Source organism: Talaromyces amestolkiae (assembly GCF_001896365.1).
Source record: "Talaromyces amestolkiae strain CIB chromosome Unknown scaffold18.1, whole genome shotgun sequence".
Classification (NCBI taxonomy): Eukaryota; Fungi; Ascomycota; class Eurotiomycetes; order Eurotiales; family Trichocomaceae; genus Talaromyces; species Talaromyces amestolkiae.
Genome location: NW_024468054.1, coordinates 207,893 through 227,956, shown reverse-complemented (window position 1 = coordinate 227,956; position 20,064 = coordinate 207,893). Strand labels below are relative to the sequence as shown.

Sequence of the window (20,064 nt, the reverse complement as noted above, 5' to 3'; positions counted from 1 at the left end):
CTCGAGCTTTACGAATTAAGTGATCTACTAGTACGAGAAATAGCGACCCAACACTTAGATCATGACATCAATTGATGACAGTTTGTATGTTGATTCATTAAMAAGCCATAACCATCACCGTCTCATCACATCACATATCACATAAATTCTTTTACTGCTTCTCGTCTTCTTCTCATGAGGGGACATAGGAAAATCATATGAATTCTAAACGTGGGCATCAAGGAGGGAGAATGCTATCTCTGGTGAAAGTAGTCCTGAGAATAGTCCGTCCCGTTTTGGTATATTAGGAAACAAGAGCGTGGGGAGGAATAAAGAGAGAAGAGAGGGCGACTGAAGAATGCTTTGATTTGACTTCGGTTTCGTCGTTTATTTGAAGACGTGGCCGTCAACGTGGGGCCATTCCTTGCCCTCACGGACGACAGGGACGTCCCAGGCCCAGAGGTCTTCGATCAACTTGCGGTCTTCCTCGCTGGTGTGGTCGAGCTTCTTGAACTCGTAGCTCTCCCAGTCAGGGGCGACGTCGAAAGCAGGGATGTGCTCCTGGCCGCGGACCAAGAAGGCACCACGGATGAGGCACTTGTAGTTCTCGCCATAGACGGAAGCAGCACCGAAGAGGTACTTGCGAGAGGCCTCGAGACGAGCGAAGAAACCACCAATCAAGTTGTTGGCCATGAAGGTGAGCTTGAGCTCATCGTTATATTTGTAGTCAACAAGCCAGAGAGAGTACTCTTCAGGCTTGTAGTTCTGCCAGAACCAAGGCATAGCGACAGGGCGGGTATCATTGTTAGAGTATTGACGCTTCCACTCGTCAAGAATCAAAGTGGGCTTGCCAAGGGCCTCAAGAGGGTGCTTGGCCTTGGGCTCAGGCTTCACATCAGGCTCCTCCTCGTCTTCTTCCTTAGCAGCAGGCTTGGGGGCCTCCTTCTTAGGCTTCTCCTCCTTCTTGGGAGGGGTGTACTTGACGGCCTCATCAATCAAGGTAGACTCAGGAATGACATCCTTCCAGTAACCCTGGTTGACAACGGTGTTGAACCAACGGGTGACGGCGACGAACTCAGAGCGGGCCTTCTTGTCAAGGACAGTGGCGAATGCGCGACGGATAATACCGGCAGTGAAAATATCAGCGAGGGTGATACGCTCACCGACGAGGAAGGTGTTGGCAGTGAGGTGAGTCTCCAAGACCTTAAGAGCAGCGCGGGATGCAGTGGCGTTGTCCTCAACGGTCTTCTTGTTGTAGGGGTTAACGCCAACGAGAGGGAGGTACCAGGAGCTAAGGCGGTTGATGAGGTCGGTGTTGGCGAACGAGATCCAGCGAAGGATGGAAGCATAGTCCTGCTTGGTGGTGCCCAAGAGGGTGGTCTTCTCGTTCTGGGAGGTGACTGTTTCGAATTAGCCAATGAACAAGTGTCCTTTGTCGAGCATCTCAACAGATTTCAAAAACAAAAGGTAATCGCAATCAGAGTTGGTGGGTTATCAACACAAATGAGATCTTCCGTGATTTGTTTGGAGACTCTTTCTGACAGGGATAACAAGTAATCATCATAAAGCGAAGGGAAGCGAAACGAAGAGCAGAAAAGAAAATTCAAGTGGGGTGCAAAAAACGTACTGTAGATGGCGATGGCAACGGCCTCGGTCAGGACAAAGCCATTAGCACCAACGAAGGCAGGAATCTTGCCAAGAGGGTTGATCTCAAGAGGAGTCTTGCCGCCAACAGTCTCAACGACTTCGAGGTCGAGTCCATTAGCCTTAGCAGCGACGACTGAGGGGATAGTACGGCCGTGGCCCTGAGAGACACGCATTAGTTATATGACGAAGTAGACATCGCTGGAATAGCAGATTATAACACTTACGGTAGAGCCGTAGATCTTTCCGAAAGACATCTTGAAACCTGTAGCGACTTCTTGACGGAGATGGAAATGGGAGAGGGAATAGTAGAGTGAGGAGGAAGAGCAAAGAAGAGGAAAAAATAAAGAAGGTGGGCGGGGAGGGGCTAAGGAAAAGGGAGGCGGGAGAAAGAGAGTCAGAGCTTTGCCTGAAAATTTGTGCGAATCACGACACACCTTGAGGCATTAAGGCGCTAAGGCAACAAGGCTCCCAGCGTCGGCGGCGGATAATCTTTTTTGTCCATTGCTTCAGCCACGTGACCTGCGTCCGCCGACGCCAAAATATTCTGCGGAATCACCACGGAGGTTAGTATTCAGGACAATATCGGCATTTTTCTCCACGACTTTACAATTGCGCCAACTGTAAGGCCAATTGATCCCCATCAATTACTGGAAAGCAATATTCAGGGGACAATGGCCTTGCAAAGGTCGACATGCCTCGCGCGGGCTGCGCAGGGTGCCTACGGAGCTGTTCAACGACCTTCACTATCTCACACTTCTACTTCGCCTATTCTCCGAGCCACATCGCAATCTGCTTCTACGAAGAAGTATCAAAATAATTTCTCTACCTCCATCAGACGACATGCCGAAGGACTCGAGTTGTCTCGGGCAGCCCCAGAAATCGATTTCAAGAACTTCGTCATTCGTCCGGCACGTATAGTCCCTGCCTCGCCGGCATACTTTTCCGGAAGTCCAAAGTTCATCGACCATCAGATCAAGCTAGAACGACTTTTAGAAAAGTACGGACAGTTACCGACTTTAGAGGGCAGCGAAGCGCCTCGAATGGCGTGGTTCAAACTGGCACAATTTCGAGACTTGTTAGGCGAACCCATTCCCGCAAAGAAATACAAGAACTTCCAAAAAGTCTTGCAACGACTCAACAAAATCCAGACAGACTTGTTGCCTGAAGAGGTCCGAGAGGCATTGTATAGCTACGTTCGTCCCGGTAACCCCTATGCCAACAAACCGGCTCCAAAGGAGGTGGATGAATTCGGCCGAGCGCGCGGAAAGGGAAAAAGAAAGGAATCTTCTGCCGTGGTCTACCTTGTGGAGGGAGAGGGAGAGGTGCTTGTGAATGACAAAAATATTGTGGATGCTTTCCCTCGAGTACATGACCGAGAAAGTGCGCTCTGGGCGTTACGATGCACGCAAAGACTTGATAAATATAATGTCTGGGCCAAGGTGTCTGGTGGAGGAGTAACAGGACAGGCGGAAGCCATTACATTGGCCGTTGCTCGCGCTCTGATGGTTCATGAGCCAGCGCTCAAACCAGTTTTGCGACAAGGTATGTTTTCTGGCATTTCTTTTTTGGGTTGTAACATTACTAACATTCTGCTCAGCCGGTGTCATCACAGTCGACGCCCGTCGTGTTGAGAGGAAGAAGCCTGGTCATGTCAAGGCAAGAAAAATGCCTACCTGGGTCAAGCGATGAGGGATGCTTGGGACCGTGTCAATACTATTATATCTTTTCTTATCGTGTATTATATCAGCAATCCATGGCGATCATGATGTTCAATCAACCTTTACCTATTCATTCTTCACTTGAGGCATGCGCACATTTACTATGGTGTATCACCGTGTCCATCCAACATTATGATTTAGCCATATTCGGGACTCCGTGAGTTGTCGACATGCCATATCAAGATGGACGAATTCGGCATATATCATCAAATCTGTCGCCCTCTCACTTCGCTCCTACTAGTAGTCTGTTGACTCTGTTCTAGCTTTCGAGATTCTCCCCTTGTGGACCAACACCAAACTCGTGAGCTGAATTTCTATGATTGGTGCAGCAAACATAACGCTTTACGCATTGACGTTTTCAGCTGATTAGACTTATGTACCAACATCGATAATCACAGCAATCTATGCCTGAATGGGCCAAGTAGTAGATGTTGATTTTCAGCTGAAATCCTAACACACGTTGAATTGGTAAGAAGATTGCTGACCAAGTTGATAGACCATTTGAAGCTGTCGATACCTATATATCTGTCATTCCTTCACCACCAAACAATACATTTTATACTCATCTGAAACTCAACTTGATTATACTTAACAATATAGAGTCTCCGACTCTTTTAACCGTATATTATTTAGGTATATTCTGGACAATGTCAGCAACTACATACGATTACATTATCATTGGAGGTGGAATTGCCGGCTGCACTCTAGCTAGCAGGCTTCATGAGAGAAATGATTCTATCAAAATTCTCATTATCGAGGCAGGCCCAGATGTCGCAGACCATCCTCTAACCCAGTCACCCTTGGCATGTTTTGGAGCTCATTTCTCACCCCTGGACTGGGCCTTCAAAACCGTACCCCAGGCCCACCTCGACAATCGAGAATGCTACAACAGTGCCGCCAGAGCTCTCGGTGGTGGCTCAGCTATCAACTATGGAACGTGGACGCGCGGGAGTGCTGCAGACTACAATCGCTGGGGAGAGTTAGTGAAGGACCGGCAATGGAGCTATGAAGGCCTACTGCCTTACTTCAGGAAGACCGAGACTCACTTCAAAACTACACATGCGGATTTGACTGTTCACGGTGTCGAGGGTCCGATCCACAATGTGTCTATTTCGCAAAGCAGCCCGGATCGCAAGTATCCCTTGCGGGAACCTCTAAGAGCTGCTTGGAATAGGTTAGGCGTCGAGATTACAGAGGATGCCAATGCAGGCGTGCCTCTGGGGCTGGGAGAATTGACTGAAAACTGGCGCGATGGGCGTCGTCAGATAGCCAGCGAGGTATTCGGTATCAAACAGCTTCCTCGGCTCACCGTCCTCACAGAGACATTAGTACAGCGAGTGCTCATTGAAGATCACGAGTCTGGAACAAAAAGAGCCGTCGGAGTTGAGGTGATAGGTGGTCATGTCTATCGCGCAAATCAAGAAGTTATAGTATCCGCTGGGACTTATCGGACGCCACAAGTCTTGATGCTCTCAGGGATAGGTGCCAGGGAAGAACTCTCAAAACACGGTATCACACAAACCGTCGATGTACCTGAAGTCGGACGCAATTTTCACGACCACTTTGCCTTTGTCCAGTGGTGGAAATTGCGCCACCCAGAAAGGGGCTTGTCAATAGGCACTCCATTATGGAACAGTCCTGCGTATGCTGTGGGATTGCCTTGTGACTGGGTCGCGACTCTGCGAGCTCCACGGGACAATCTGATCCACGCGCTTGAAGAAGATAAAGAAACAGACATCGACAGACATCCTTATCTCGCTCCTGATGCGTGCCACCTGGAGACGCTCATTGTATACGCTCCAGCAGGGGCGGCTGTCTCAAAAGTCGATGTTCCTATGGATGGTACATACATAGCATCCGCCGTCTTGGGAATGGCAACGACCTCACGTGGCCGCATTACTCTAGCATCAGCCAATGCATCAGCATCACCTTTAATAGATCCGAATTACTACTCGACCGAGTTTGACCGCGCAGTCCTTCGCGCTGGAATCCGCCAGGTGACGGGTCTTTTGCTCGATACACCAGAAGGTCAAGAGATTGTCGAAAGCCAGCTGTCGTCACATCATGGTCTTGGACCTCTAAGTGCTCGGTCTACAGATGAGGAAATCGATGCTCAAGTAAGGGCTGGCGGTAATACCTTCTATCACCCAGCCGGCTCTGCAGCAATGGGGAAAGTAGTTGACTCGAATCTACGTGTTTATGGCGTGGGAAACTTGCGGGTTGTGGATGCAAGTGTGCTACCACTACCAATAACCGCACATTACCAAGCGTTGACATATGCCCTTGCTGAGAAGGCGGCTGATATTATTTCTAGCTAAACATGTAATTTCGATCATTTGATGGCAATGCAAATCGAAGTCTTGATCCTACTCTTGACAAGGTATCAGCTTACTTATTACTCGCCTTCTTGTTTTGGTATTCATTGTATAATTGAATATGTAAATGCAAGGCAAATAACTAGATCAGATGCCCCTGTGACAATTGAAACATTCTCCAATCCAAAACTCAGGTAGCAGGATGGATTCAAGGGGGTATCTTCAGCTAGACCCAAGAAGGCTATACGTACCACCAATTCAGCAAGTACAACCGTACGAATTTCAATCGAGACTGTAATGTATATACGAACGTAGCGCAAATTACAGTCAAAGACCTTATGTAGTAAAAAAAATCATTGGTCCGGTAAATATGGTAGGTTTCGTAACATGACTCATATCAAACTTTAGTACGCCTATTTTACAGATATGACAGGAGTGGAGTCCTTCTTGAGATCGGATATTGCTTTTCAATTCCGCCCCCTGGATCATGAGTTCGTCACTTCGTATACGTCCAGGGCTAGTACGTAGCGTATAAAACTATGTAGTACATTTTTCGGCTGACGACATATCATACTATATGGCAATTCTCCTTGTAGATCAAAGGTCTAGCCTGATGATGAGGTAGCGACTGGGTACCGAGTCCTGACTCCCGACCATGGCTTGGATCACTAAGGTTTATTTGCTTTTGATTCCGAGATTTTAATCCCTGTATTGTGCATATTTTAGTGCCTGGCTAGTCATACTAGCCATGTATATATATCCGGTGACTTTGTCTCTTTGACAGCAGCTACTACGGTAATCCATGTTCTGGGGGTTAAAACACACTTCATTATCCCCTTTGGGTATGGACAAAGGATTCGCATCGATGTCATTGTCTCTAGTATCATAATATCTTCATTATTTTTGAGATCGCCCGCTTTTAGCGCCGCCTTAGTCGACCTGAGACAGTCGTCGGCCTACGATATAGGCTATAAATCTATATCAGCTATACCTATGACGCGGAAGATTAGGTCCCAAAAAGAGGTCAGAGCCAGATTAGCTCCATCCATATGGAGCATCGTGCATGAAGAGGTTTCTACCCGAGTTCCCCGAATTAGACTGAGAACCTCTGCTTCATCCCTTTTTCTTGTTGGCAACTTAATCCCGTGTACCTATAGTCACAGCTGAATGTACTGTTACGTATGTACTCCGTGGTAAGACAGCCCCGACAGTCTGGTAACTCGACTCCACCTAGGTGAGATGCATATTAATATCCTATGAACTAAGAAAGTGTAATACCGCAACAAAACTACGAAGATAGGGTTACATACTGTACCCTGGCAGAATTACAGTATGATTGCTTGGCGTCTGCACAAGTCGATGGCGTTTGCGTCTGCTGGGCTTGCAATGGCGCTGAATGATACTCACTGATCGCGAGGCCCATTCTGTGGATGTCATTGACTACATCTGTCAAGCATGTAGAGTTACCTAATGCCAATGAAGCACATCTTCATCTATATGGTATCTGGTTGTTTGAATTGTGGTGATCAAGGTTGAAGGATGTATCTGACGATCTGCATCTGGATCTCGAATTCCATACATTTTCGGTGGTTCATACACGGCTATTTGAGATCTGCATAGATCCCGACGTTAGGATACATGCTATGCAGCGGTTTGACATGTGATTACTTGTTTGCTCGATCGATCCGAACTTCGACCGCGAGATCTATTTTACTGGCATCTCGGTCTGTATAAAGAGATCTAGAGCTATAGTGTACTTTGCGAATCATGTCTTATGTCGACGTTAGGGCGCACAGCTTAGTTCTGGACTTACATAGTTTATAGTTACGGAAAGTCCATTGGGCGATCGACAAAAGAGTCCAGATGCTATAATGTTGTCATAGCTGATAGGGTCTTTTTGTTTCACTACGGCCTGAGAATTTTCCATTCAATTCACTCAATTCTTTGCCTACTTTCGGTAGATCTTTTCTCGTTATGTCATATTTTCCCTTGGTTACCTCAATATCTTCTTCACCATGCATTACTTTATCACTACGGACGATGCTTTAGATGAAATAGATTGTCCGCTGCCTGGTTGAGTCAATACATAAGCTTTCTTCGTTGATGAAAGATAATTGTATCAAATATCTGAGCTATTCATGCCGGACATAAAGGTACGCTCTTGAGGCCTAATAGTCTATAGAGCTAAATTTTTCAAAAAACCCGGAACCTCCAGCCCTAACCCTAAGTAACATCGGGGAATCAATCTAAACGAACCCGTCTCTAGCAGTCATTTCGATGCTACACTACTACGTACGTGATAGTTCATCGTCTACAGACTAGTCTGTCATCAAGGCGTACTATGCCGGCACCGAACAAGGCCTACTTTTAGTTACATTATGCATCAACTTTCAAGGATGACCCAAAAATTTGGGTCGGCGCTTCTCGGGGATAATCCCATAACCAATAGTGCCTCCCTCTTAATCTATGTTCCAAGGCTACTTACCTTTAGTCTACCTTAAAGTGTCCCTACAATTATAGTAGTACACATATTATTATCAAAAAGGCGGCATGGTGTCCACCGTCCAGTAGACAGCCCCCCATTTTCCCGGATCCCCGGTGTTGGGTAACATGATCAATCTATTTTAGCGCCAATGATCTTCGATTATAGCAGATTATTTGTTATTATCATGGGTGCTAAGCGCGGAGTTTGAGGAGAAAAATAATAGAACGTGTTTTAACAGCCTATAAGCTAACTACGTACGTACTATCAAGGAAAAAGAAACGAACGAGGCGCAACTACCCTTATCCGAATTAGGTTGGTACTTGTGATCAACTATGAAGTGATGGCAGCTTTAAAGGGAGGAGCAGAACAGGGCATCGGCATTTATTACTGTCATATTAAGTAAGTTATATCTAGGCAAAATTACGCAGTAGAGTAGACCAAAATAGGAAGGTGTTATACAAAAGATCAAAGGCCAAGAAAAACATTCCAGGTAGTAGTCTATACAGATGAACCCAAACTCCACGCTTTCCCCTTCTTTTTCCCTCCCTGCCATCCTTTTTCTTTTGTGGTCCTTCATTCGAAACTTCTTTTTTTGCTGATTATGTACGTAGTAAGAACAAAAATCAAGAGGTATATCTATGTTCATCCCAATTGTCCCTAGTCCCATTCCAACCAACGTAACCCATCGGATCGCGCCGCATGATACCTAAACCCAAAAAAGTAGTATAAGTACAGCCAATAATCGTCCAAGCCAATATGTATATAAATAGAAAAAAGAACCCGATAAATGGGGTCGCATATTTGTACAGAACCGAAAAAGAAGAGTGAGGCGCCAAGGACTTCGTTCGGCCCATCTTTTGGCCTTTTAGGGCTTTGGATCGCTCGTGACAGGGTCAAGATCGACCCGGATCGCCACCCATCGTCGATGGAACACCGGAATCGTTGTTCCGTTATGAGTCTATCAAATCGAGGCATTGTCCGAGAACTGCAAGATGATGATGGCATCAGATTAGTCTCCACCCAAAAAAAAAGAAAAGAAAGATAAAAGTTGCCTGCGCCTTACTATCAAGTATCTCCTCCTCCCATATCCCCATCTGGTAATCCACAAGTCCATGTGGTTCGACCAAATCACAAAGTCGAATCAATTCTTGCCCCATTTTCTCTATTGAGTCGGCACTCAACATTGTCGCAGGTAGTAGTGATTGTAATGATTGTCGACGGCGATGGCCGCCATTGCGTAATAACGCTTCTGTTAGATCCTTTTGCTTCTGGCATAGCGATAGCCAGCAGATGTTGAATTCGTGCCACAATTGTCTATGTTTCGTGAGTGTGCTGGGATCATCTCGGAATAGACCTGTAATACAACCATATTGTCTTAGCGTGTGCAGTCCTTAGGGGCAAAAAAAGGATAAGATCTTACCCAAGTCCCGCGCATTATCAATAAGCCATGCGGATAGATCAAGCAGCAATCGACTAGCCTCGTTCAGGTGGCCTCTTTGTGTATACCCAAATACTGTAATTAACGCTTGTCGGTACTGGTTATAGGCATCTTCCAAATTCGTCATATTCTGCACAGCCTGCTGCTGCATACTTCCCATGCTCCCCGTAGGATTGAAACTAGACATCGTACTTGTATCTGTTCGTCGATTCAGGGGACTTCGTTGTTGTTGATGCTGATATTCTGCCGCAAGTTGCTCTTGTGTAGATAAATACTGAGAAACATTCTCGGCAACGTCCGCCGATGGGAAATATTGTTGTGGAACCCCAAATCGAACACCACCACTGGGCAGACCGCCAAGATTCTCTGCTAAGGATATGCCGTAAGTCATCTGTGCTGTTCCGGACTGATCGAATCCGTAGAGAAACCCCGTGTCATACTGTTGCTGCTGATAGCCAATTTGTTGTGATTGTACATGTCTCACAGACTCTGGAGAGAGGGCGCGCTGCTGAAATTGAAGTGCTACGTTCTGCTGCAATGGGTCGGCTGTTGTTGATGAGGGAGGAATGCCGTGATGTGACGCTGCGGTGCCAGAAGAACGGTGAATTCTCCGTCTGGACGATGCGCCTCCACGATTAGGTGCTTGTGCTTGTGTTTGCGGTGGTTGCTGCGCTCGGTTCCGGCGTACAGATTGAGTGGCTGACCGTCGAAAACTCTCCGGCGAGCGTGCAGGAGACATTTGCTGCTGTACTACTCGGCGTGGATGGCCAGGCACGGACGGATATTGGTAGTAGCCATGTTGTTGATGTTCCCCTTCATCCATTCCACTTTGACAATCTTCCAGCAGCCCGCCTCGCAACGGAGGCGAGTACGGAGGTGTCAGATACAGGTCCAGTTTTTCGGTTTGTGGGTTTCTGCTATCAAATATGATAACTTCTTCCCTGAAGAGCTTCGCTCTGAACCCCGACAAAATTGCCGATCTTTTCAGGTCAAGGAATCGTTGGGTATATGCAAGGAAAACCCTATTTCTTTCGCTGACTATCTCAAGGTAATTTTAGAGGCCCGTGAAAACGTGACAATTCTTTCAAAGTGCCTCTAATGCGCTGGAGCGTATCACCGGTCGCACTGCGTTTACCAATCAATCAGTCAGTCAGTCATGGTTTTCAGGGATCATCCCAGTAACGGTAAAGGTAACCTAGGCTCCGCAAACGTTCCGTAGGTCAAGAAGTTCTGAGATTGGGCAAGACATTAGATTGGGTCAACCACTCACGCAATAGAAATTAGACGGTGATGCCTGTTAATGAAACTGATGCCAGAGAGTAGATATGTAGTTGAGTAGTGTCCACAGGTGTTGATGATATGGTGAGATCGAATATTTATAGGCAAGGTGCCCTTTTTGTTGCTTTTTCAAACTGCTTCTATTCCGATCTTAGCCTCGATCAAGCATTCATTCACACTATCAAGGACAGACGGGTTTCCAAGAGGTGGGCAGGGTACATAAGCCGGCGATACGAAGGAGTTGATCGGTGGTGATTGACAAGCAGGGTTCACAACGTCATGTGCCTCTTCTGGCCGCCAAATCAAATTGGGCCTCGAGCAAGAACAGAGTAAGACCGAGAGAGAAGATATCATTATTATTATGATTTAATTGTGGCAACTCTAGATCTCGATCTAGTCCACCGAAGTTTAGCTTGTATTAGCATTGGCGGGGCTTCGAAGGGGAAAAGAAAAGAAAATTTAGGCTTACCCGAAGGAATGGTAGAATGATACTAGTGCAAGGGGAAAGATATAATAGAATGGTATCTCAGAGAGTGTAGTGTACAGAAGTGTAACGAGACGGATACAGGAATTAATTGAAGGATTTGGCACGGATCCTCCTAGCCCTGACAGTACGTACTTGGGACTAGTATGGTGGTTATCTATTTTCGTTGCTTTTGTTTCTGCCCTGTCCCAAGAAGCTGAAAAGGTCATATCCGCGGAAGAATGAAGAAACAGTAGTCAAGTGGTCACAGCGCCTATGGTTTTGAGTGCCTCATGCTCGATAAATTCAAAAGATTGTTTTTATGGGTCCTGGATCTACACTAGTCCTCGAGAGGGGAGTACGAAGAAAAAGCAAAAACAGTTACCATTTTCGGATTTGGAAAGTATGCTAAGAATCTAAGAACCTGATCTCTCTGTATGCACTTGATATTCTTCTTAAAAGGGCAAATCCGCTCTTTTCCGAGGCAATGAGCATATTCAAGATAAAGCGCAAAGTAGGGCGAGTCAAGGCAAAACAAGGCGAGACCATTGAAGATCCAAAAAGAAAAAGAATGTAGGCTTAGGTTAGCAGCCTGTGAATGATGGAACCCTTAACCCATGAAGGGCTTGGATTGATCAAATCAAGTGTCAAGAGTAAAGTAGCTCTTACGTCCTTTTGTTGGTACCCGTAAACAAGTACGTACTCTGAACTTAGTCCAGGTGGTGACTTGACTGAACAAGGAATAATCCGTTCGAGTAAGAAATAACCATCCTTTTTACTGCTTACTATCTAGTATCGTAAAACGGGGCTGCGCGGGGGGCAAGCCTATATCAGCCTGTTTTAATTTTCTTCCTCCTAGTTAGGGCTTGCAGAGAGTACCGTAGTATTTCAGCCTAGTATTTTAGTATACGTAGTAGACACAAGACTCAAAGCTACTGAGGGTATTATTAATGACCACAATAATAGTAATACAACTCTAATTAATTCCAGGGTTGTCGGAGATCGCATGGCGTAATCTTTTGGTTGGGCCTCGATGGATCGGTCGAGTTGATACCTAATAATTGCGAATTGCGGACGGAACTCGAGAGAAGCCCTAGTTCTCCATTTAATTGTATTTGACCAATGCCTTAGAAATTATTCGTATAGACTTTCCACCGAAAGAGGAAGAAAAGGAACCGGAAAAGGACAAGCGTAGTCACCCCTTTAGTTGGACAACTTGCAGTAGTCCCGCCTCATCGGAAAACGTGCTATTGGCCCCCTAGATAGCCCTAAATTCTGAGTCCTTCGGGGACCTGCAGGCCTGCAAGCCGCCGCAACCCGCGACGCATTACTATTTGTGAATTTGCCGTTGAGCAGGTGGTTGATCATTTGAGATATCATTCTTGACTGCACATTTCACAATTCATAAAAGTGTGGTAACATGAACAATTCCCTCGCAGCTGGTTGTAACCACGCGACGCCCCTGTCACGGAACCATACTTCATATGATTATGGGATGTGATTGGAGCCTCGTCAATGATGATCTACGCTCTCAGGCTCAGTGATCGGATGTTTTTATAAGCATTGCTATTGCCAATCCCGCAATGAGGCTGCACCCACTTATTCCTATTCGGGAAACCAGAGACGGAGAGAAATTACGGCGACGGAGTTTCAGGTCCTTTGCTACGCATCTATTATTAGTAGGGAGCGATCATATGTACCAATGTAAGAGCATGTTACAACGTCGTATATAACCAACAGTCGCAACCCAAATGAACTTGAAACTTCTAGACGGCATTTGGAAGCTTTCTATTTACTCATTCAAGTGAGTTTATTGTTCTTTAATCTCCACAGTATGGCCCTACGAATCTGCTTTCTGGTGCTCCTTACGTCGCGAGCCAAGGTTTCATTATCTACTTCTGTCCTCTGAAATCTTGAGTGCGAATAGAGCCGTTGAATCACTGACGTACGTCATCCGAGCTAGGGTTACAGATAAGTGGGGAGTTCTATCATTGTTGTATTTTATTAACTTGAGCATCGTGCGTATCTACGTATTTTGAATGACTCGAGCGACAACATCCCCAAACTACCCAAAATCACAAGATATAATATTCTTTGTGAGGTCAGCATTAATTCTCCAGCTCAAGGTATTTAGGCAGCAAATCTGTCCGATAAGGTACCCACTGTAAGATCATTCAGGTCGTCGCAGTCGTAAGGTCCCAGTCCAACCACCCGGAAAATATCTCATCTGAAGATGCCCAACAGTCTAGAACTCCCCTTGCCGGCTATGTCGGAACACAAAAGACAAATCTGATCAGCACATTTCCTCCCCTGCAGTCTCGCTCGGCGAAACCTCGTGTTTTGAGACTTTGAGTGCGAAAAATATACACTAGATCTCCTAGATGAAACGACAAGCGGCTTTTGGCTGCGACATATTGCGTAGATGAAATTGTTTTAGATCAGGTCTGCCGCATTATCCACAATGGAGACTGTGGGGCCGCTGCAAAGCATAATACGTATTCCGTAGGGTGATCTCAATTGAGCGATTGATTAATGCAGTCTCGGGATATTCCGTATTCGATCTCTTCCTGTACGGGGTTAAATAGTATGTTGAAGCCTGATTCCATTAGGCACACATGAGCGATGTAGAATCGTATCACAATCGACATCTCTTCCTTTGTCTAAGGCCGAGGCCCGAGGAAAAGAGAAGTAACCATTCTCAACCACATGGATGTCATAGCTTACGATAACAATACAAATCAAACAAGCAGCTTACGATCAAAGACATTCATGACATACGTAACCTCCAAGACCTCAGAGTGAGGCTAAATAGAGTTCCGGAGTAACTGCTCAATCGAGCAACAACTCATGGAATTCTTTCATCCGCTTTGAGAACGGACTAAATGCGGAAGAACTGCATGGCCGTACTACTGCCGATCGCTGCATACACTCTTAGTCTCTTTCACATTGCTGTACGGAGTATGTCTTCGTATTATTATATTATTGATACAAAATGATACAGAATTACAAATGATACAACCAGCCCTGTGGGGCTAATCGCGGATATTTACTTCCATTTTGACCAATCACACGCGCATAATTACCGGGCGCSGGGAATGCCGACGCAAGCCGTATTTCCTTATACAGTCTAGCGCCGGATTCTTTTCGGTGTTCACCAATCATATAGCTCAAGCGGATCCATCCAGCCGGCCGCCACGTGCTGTACCTGCGCCGTTGAATGTCAACCTTCTTTGTTACCGTTCTATCCTAACTTGTTCAGGGATGCTTGAAACAGTTATGCCATATGGGAGAATCGGACTAGACCGAGATTTAGAGTTTGTCATGCAAGAGTCCTTTCTCTTGAGATTAACGATCCTTCCGTACGACCGTATTGTGACTATAGTCTGGGCAGGGCTCCTGAAACGGCGCAGCTTAGAAGAACCCCAAAAATGAGATCGCTTTATAGCCGTAGACTATGTAGGAATGTAGTTCATCGAGTTTTGATGTAATAGAACTCGTAGACTTAGCACGTACGAAGTGAACTTTGCTCATTCCCAATCGATCAAGGACCATACGATGTAGGTTCTGCCTCCATCAGTGTATATGCGCGTTCTGACTTTCAGTCTAACTGCGGCGCGCACCCGCGTCTAACTGCATGTTGTAAGTTCAGCGGCATTTGATCGGTTCTACTTCGGATGCAGATCAGTAACCACCCCAGAACGGCCATGTTCTCCGATCGTTGAATTTGTGTATGTTCCAGCACAAGACCTGTTCCCTGCCGCAATTATAGCTAGTACGTAGTCGTACTTACCATTCACGAATTACTTATCAAGAGGCTAGAACACTTCGTATGACCTAGATTCCACTAAGCTGCCGCCGTTGGTGCTAATATCAGAACAAAAAAGAAAGTTTGTTCAATCGAGTGACTTTTCGGTTGGCTTGCAGGAGCATGCGATTCTGTTTTCTTCGGCTGTTTCTCGGAGACTGACTCGGTCAGTCTGGTGAGGGCGCCAGAGTGGTGAGGTAACTACTCAAACCTTATACTTATGTGCAATACAGCAATAGCCGTTGGACGGTGATGTCTGTTTTGGGTAGTGAACTTTCCTCGGCCTGATGACTCTATAGTACCAAGTATTTGAGTAATGTGCTCAAATAGATATTACTTGCATAATTGTATGCAAGAAAAGTCTTGTGGCTTCAAGCCACGAGCTGATGCAATCAAACCCTGGTCATATCTTTCATGTTGTTGACCTTTCATTGTCAATTGTTGAATTGATTAGTCAAAAATCACCATCAATTGATGGTACAAGATACCACCCTAAGGCTCTGCTGAGAATAGCAATAACACCGGCCACATTAAAAAGCTAACTTCTAGCTGATACTCCGATAAGGTTAGGGTTATCGCCCTAATAAGGGGGCTATGTAGGGGTTTCAAGTAACCCTAATCTGGCGTCATCAGCATTCTTTATGCCGGAACTTCGAGGAAGGCACTGTGTAGACTTCAAAATTATAATGCATACAAAGGTAGATAGAGTGCTCTGTAGTATGGCGTCGATGAACGGATTACCGAGTGCGGGTATCCAATCCGCATACCCGCTACAAATAGGCTATCCGCCACCTCAAGATATTATCGACATATACATTATAAATATGGAACAGAACACCTCCTGCATCAATTGCCACTCATCCCTAAAGCCAGATTTACTTCCAAGCAAACAAAATGAGAGCCGTTCAAGTCCTAGGAGACACCTCATCCCCTGAGATCGTAACCACCGACTCCATACCGGAGCCTAAACCTCAAGGATCCGAGATCCTCATCCGAGTCCACGCCGCCGGAATTACAGGCGACGAGGTGTTCTGGCCTGAACTCTACAACTGCCCTACACGCATCCCAGGACACGAGATATCCGGCGTAATTTCTGCCTTTGGGCCGGAGTACGATGGGCCGCTGATCATAAATCAAGATGTGTTTGCCTTCAAGTCAGCGGGTAAAGGGGGTCAAGGGCAGGCGGAATATGTCATTGGTAATGCCAATGAAGTCGCGCATAAGCCAGTGTCGATATCGCATGCGCAAGCTGCGGCGCTGCCGATTCCGGTTCTAACAGCTTGGGAGGCGATATTTGATCATGGAGGTGGTATCAAAGAGGCTGGTACGAGGATTCTTGTCACGGGGGCATCAGGAGCGGTTGGTCGATTCGCTGTGCAGATTGCTTCTTCGCATGGTGCGTACGTTATTGCGCTTGCTTCGAGTCGGCATCATGATACACTGAAGAAGCTTGGTGCTCATGAGGCGATTGATTATAATACGCCACGCTGGGAAAGTAGGGTCAAGGATGTGACTTTGGTTGTTGATACAGCCGGGGGTGATATATTGACTAAGGCATGGGAGACCATCAGTGAGAATGGTGGTACGATTGTCACCGTGGCCGACCCGCCACCACCATGGGCGTTTGAAAGATGTCAGGCTGCCGAGTCTGCGAAGTGGCCTAACGTCAAATACGTATATTTCATCATCTCGAGTAATGCAGAGAGACTGAGCAAGGCGGCTGAAATGATTGATGCAGGTGCTATCACGCCACTAGATGTCAAGTCGTTTCCTTTTCGTGAAGCCGAGGGAGCGTGGAGTTATGCTCGCCAGAGAGGTCGGGGACACAAGGTTGTGATAGATTTTGTGGGATGAACTCATAACGTGGTCAGTGAATGGGATAGTTGAATAATTAATAAAGGTAGACTGTAGCTTGTGTTTGAAAATCCGTTCATATTAGCAATTCATCTAAAGTTATTACCGTGACCCTCACTCATCTCGTCATGTACATCACATCCCACGTCAAAGTCAAGAATAGGAAGATTGTAAAACCCACAGAGATCCTCGATAGACTCAAGAGGAGCGATATCAAAAGTAGCTTCGTACCGCTCTTCACCAGCTGAAAGGTCTGGTACTTCACTGATAACAGAAGTGCTAGCTGTACCAGTGCTGACAGCCACCTTCGAGTCTAGTCCCAAAACGTGTTGAGCGATCGTCTGAATCTCGCGCACATTCCTCGCTATCCTGGGCCACACCTCACCCAATACCTTCAAACATCCAATAATCATCCGAATCTGTTCTCTCGCAGTCGCCAACTCTTCAGCCCTGAATACAAAATTACATGCTGACAGCAGCGCCAATGTACCTTCGCTAACCATACACGTAGTGAAAGGCGTATGGGAAAATTTCCGCACTGGCAATGTCAAAAGCCGAACTTGAGCTTCCACAGAACGAAGGACTCGCACGGTGTGGATGTTCACTAGTTCCGGTGTGGTAGTATTGATAGGCGGGTCTCTGGCGCAGCTTGAGATGCTTTCCACAGAGTTGAATTTGAGGTCTGATAATGGTCTGTGTAGACTGACAGTTGCTCTAAAAGACATCAGAATACTATCCACTTGTAGAGTAATGAAGAAGACTTGCTCACACGTGGATAAGCAGATGCGCCTGGAACATCAGCTCATCTATTTCCCCGGTTTTATTCATAATCTGCTTCCGATCCTTCGGCAATAAAAGTAGCCATCCATCAAGAGCCGAGTCGGCAGTCTGCATTATGCGCAATGAGTCTTCCTTGACTGGGGCCTTTGGCCTCGTTGACATCGCCAGTACAGCGCATCGAACAGCGCCAATGAGGTATGCAAAAGATGAGAACGAGGTTGTCTCCTCGGCAGCGAACTCACGACAGTCAAATTCTTCCATCGTCCTTGGCACGGGGATCTCCCCAGATTCATATTCACGCTCTTCACAGGGCAAATCAACAGTTGCCTCGACGTTCACAGCCTTGAATGCCTTGGTCCCCAAAGTCCCTGCATAGAATACTTCTACGATGTACAGCATCCACCACGTGCGTCTCCAGCATTCCTCCAAGACAGGATCTCCGGCTCCATGTTCAGTCGCATATTCTCGACGAAACATTCCCAGCTCAATCGCAAGTCGTGTCGCAGCCTCAATCTGCGCCGCAGCTTCTGCCTTGTAATCGTACCAAAATAGAGCAATTGAATATAGAAGTTTGCTCTGAACCATGACTGGATCTGCTGATGATGCTTCGCTGAAGCATGCCTCGAGATGATTCTTTAGCTCCATGTCCCACTTGTGGGCGCTGTAGATATGTCCCACAAAGCGCATGGTGGCAATAAGTGGTGCTAGGGAAGATTCGTTTTTTGAATCATGATGTAGCTTCACCATGTATTTCCTAGGTAAAAGGAATGAATGGAAATTGTGGAAATTCTCGTAGTATGAATTCAGCAAGCTATCGTTTTCGATGTTGGTGAGATGACTCAACGGCGGCGAGATGAATGTCACATCAGCCGCATCGAGCAGAGAGCCGTAATCAATGGTAAAGCCCTCGTCTATGGTATTATGACCATGCTGAATGTTCACTGGGGTCTGATCACTTCTAACCGGCGGAGCCGCTACAGCAAGTCTCTTGCGCCGCTCAGCTAGGGCTTCTCGAGCAAGCCCGCCTCTGCGCGATCGAGTATAGTCGCACTGCTTGGCGGCTTCGATGCAGCGACTGCAACTAGGCTTAGTTCCGTCGCATTTGATGTGTCGTGAGCGACAGGAGAGACAAGCTAAGGAGGAGCGCGTTGCTTTTTTCTTGGTAGCGTTATTCATGATGCTTGTTTGTGTGGTGTAGTCAAATGGAAAATGTCGGGAATCCGCAGCGGGTAGTTTAGCCTCTGTCTAATACGAGTCCTGTACACACTCTTTACATTGGGTTAATAATCAATTGTGCGATTCCAATAAGAATCAATGGTGATACTATCTAGCCAATCTCTTAAGACGAACCAGGTCGCTTTATGAGAATAAAAGTGTCGTAGGAATCCTCAAATCCCCAAGGCCTCAGGTCCTGCGACAACTGATCTATAAGCTCAAATCCTAATTTTTGATACATAGCCAATGCATTTGCACCCATAGCCACGAGAAATATTTCCAGCCCTAATTTGTCTGCTTGCTCAATTCCCGATCGGACAAGCCGGCTTCCTATTCCCTGGTGCTGGTAGTCTGGGCTAACGGCCAGGTAGTCAAGCTCTGGGACTTGAGATTAGAGAAATGTTCCACATATCATCTATGGATGCATCAATTGATGAATTGTATGGATATCAACTCACTGATATGTGGATTTTTGGGCTTGTGTTTCCACAACATCGCATCCAACGGATCATCGAAACCGGGCATATCATCGCGATGCGACCAATCCGCCGACACAAAAAGAGCATCAAATTCCTTTCTTTGTTCTGCTGTAACATCCTCAATCTGAGCATCAAGCCAACCGTGGCTGTGCGAAGGAGGCAAAATCCATCGCGCAAATCCCACTACCCTACCATTCGCGGCGACGTCAACGACCTTTTCGTGTCTTCGCACGGCCCGGTCTTTGACGAGATTGCGCGGCATGCGTTTAATGGCGTCGGGGATGATTGATTCTAGAGTTCTGTCGACCCAGAGCATTCTCCACCATGTTTCTCCCCAGAAGGCGGGTATGTTATTTTGCGACAGGGATGCCGATTCGTGCACGCTGCGGACCGGTTCCAGAAGGTAAGGGGGCATGGCTGTATGAAATAGCACTTTCTTGGTTCATGCAGGGAGAAATTCTACGAAGGCATCCGAAGTAGAGTGATTAAGATTGAGGCGTTAGAATAGGACAGATTGTAGACAATACCAAGCTAACAGATAACAGAATTCCGCTTTACCAGATTGATGTTAGCACTGCACAATTAATATTATGTGATGATCACACCTT

At 46.4% G+C, this 20,064-nt stretch overlaps 6 protein-coding genes across 6 annotated transcripts; 3 read left to right on the top strand and 3 right to left on the bottom strand.

Annotated features, from left to right (window-relative positions):
* Positions 1-366: 366 nt before the first annotated feature.
* Positions 367-1,880, bottom strand: BHQ10_008131 (uncharacterized protein; the record flags this gene model as incomplete). Its single annotated transcript, XM_040880903.1, has 3 exons — positions 367-1,379; positions 1,607-1,784; positions 1,851-1,880. 3 exons carry the CDS (start codon positions 1,878-1,880, stop codon positions 367-369), a joined length of 1,221 nt encoding a protein of 406 aa, XP_040736633.1.
* Positions 1,881-2,297: 417 nt separating this feature from the next.
* Positions 2,298-3,315, top strand: BHQ10_008130 (uncharacterized protein; the record flags this gene model as incomplete). Its single annotated transcript, XM_040880902.1, has 2 exons — positions 2,298-3,168; positions 3,224-3,315. The coding sequence occupies 2 exons, from the start codon at positions 2,298-2,300 to the stop codon at positions 3,313-3,315; spliced, it is 963 nt and encodes a 320-aa protein (XP_040736632.1).
* Positions 3,316-3,991: 676 nt separating this feature from the next.
* Positions 3,992-5,662, top strand: BHQ10_008129 (uncharacterized protein; the record flags this gene model as incomplete). Its single annotated transcript, XM_040880900.1, has 1 exon — positions 3,992-5,662. The coding sequence occupies one exon, from the start codon at positions 3,992-3,994 to the stop codon at positions 5,660-5,662; it is 1,671 nt and encodes a 556-aa protein (XP_040736631.1).
* A 3,873-nt stretch (positions 5,663-9,535) lies between these two features.
* BHQ10_008128 (uncharacterized protein) lies at positions 9,536-10,405 on the bottom strand (the record flags this gene model as incomplete). Its single annotated transcript, XM_040880899.1, has 1 exon — positions 9,536-10,405. One exon carries the CDS (start codon positions 10,403-10,405, stop codon positions 9,536-9,538), a length of 870 nt encoding a protein of 289 aa, XP_040736630.1.
* Positions 10,406-16,022: 5,617 nt separating this feature from the next.
* On the top strand, positions 16,023-16,982 carry BHQ10_008127 (uncharacterized protein; the record flags this gene model as incomplete). The annotated part of the gene is made up of 1 exon (XM_040880898.1): positions 16,023-16,982. One exon carries the CDS (start codon positions 16,023-16,025, stop codon positions 16,980-16,982), a length of 960 nt encoding a protein of 319 aa, XP_040736629.1.
* An 89-nt stretch (positions 16,983-17,071) lies between these two features.
* BHQ10_008126 (uncharacterized protein) lies at positions 17,072-19,871 on the bottom strand (the record flags this gene model as incomplete). The annotated part of the gene is made up of 5 exons (XM_040880897.1): positions 17,072-17,432; positions 17,488-17,664; positions 17,752-19,003; positions 19,113-19,355; positions 19,436-19,871. The coding sequence occupies 5 exons, from the start codon at positions 19,869-19,871 to the stop codon at positions 17,072-17,074; spliced, it is 2,469 nt and encodes an 822-aa protein (XP_040736628.1).
* Between the last annotated feature and the right edge of the window lie 193 nt (positions 19,872-20,064).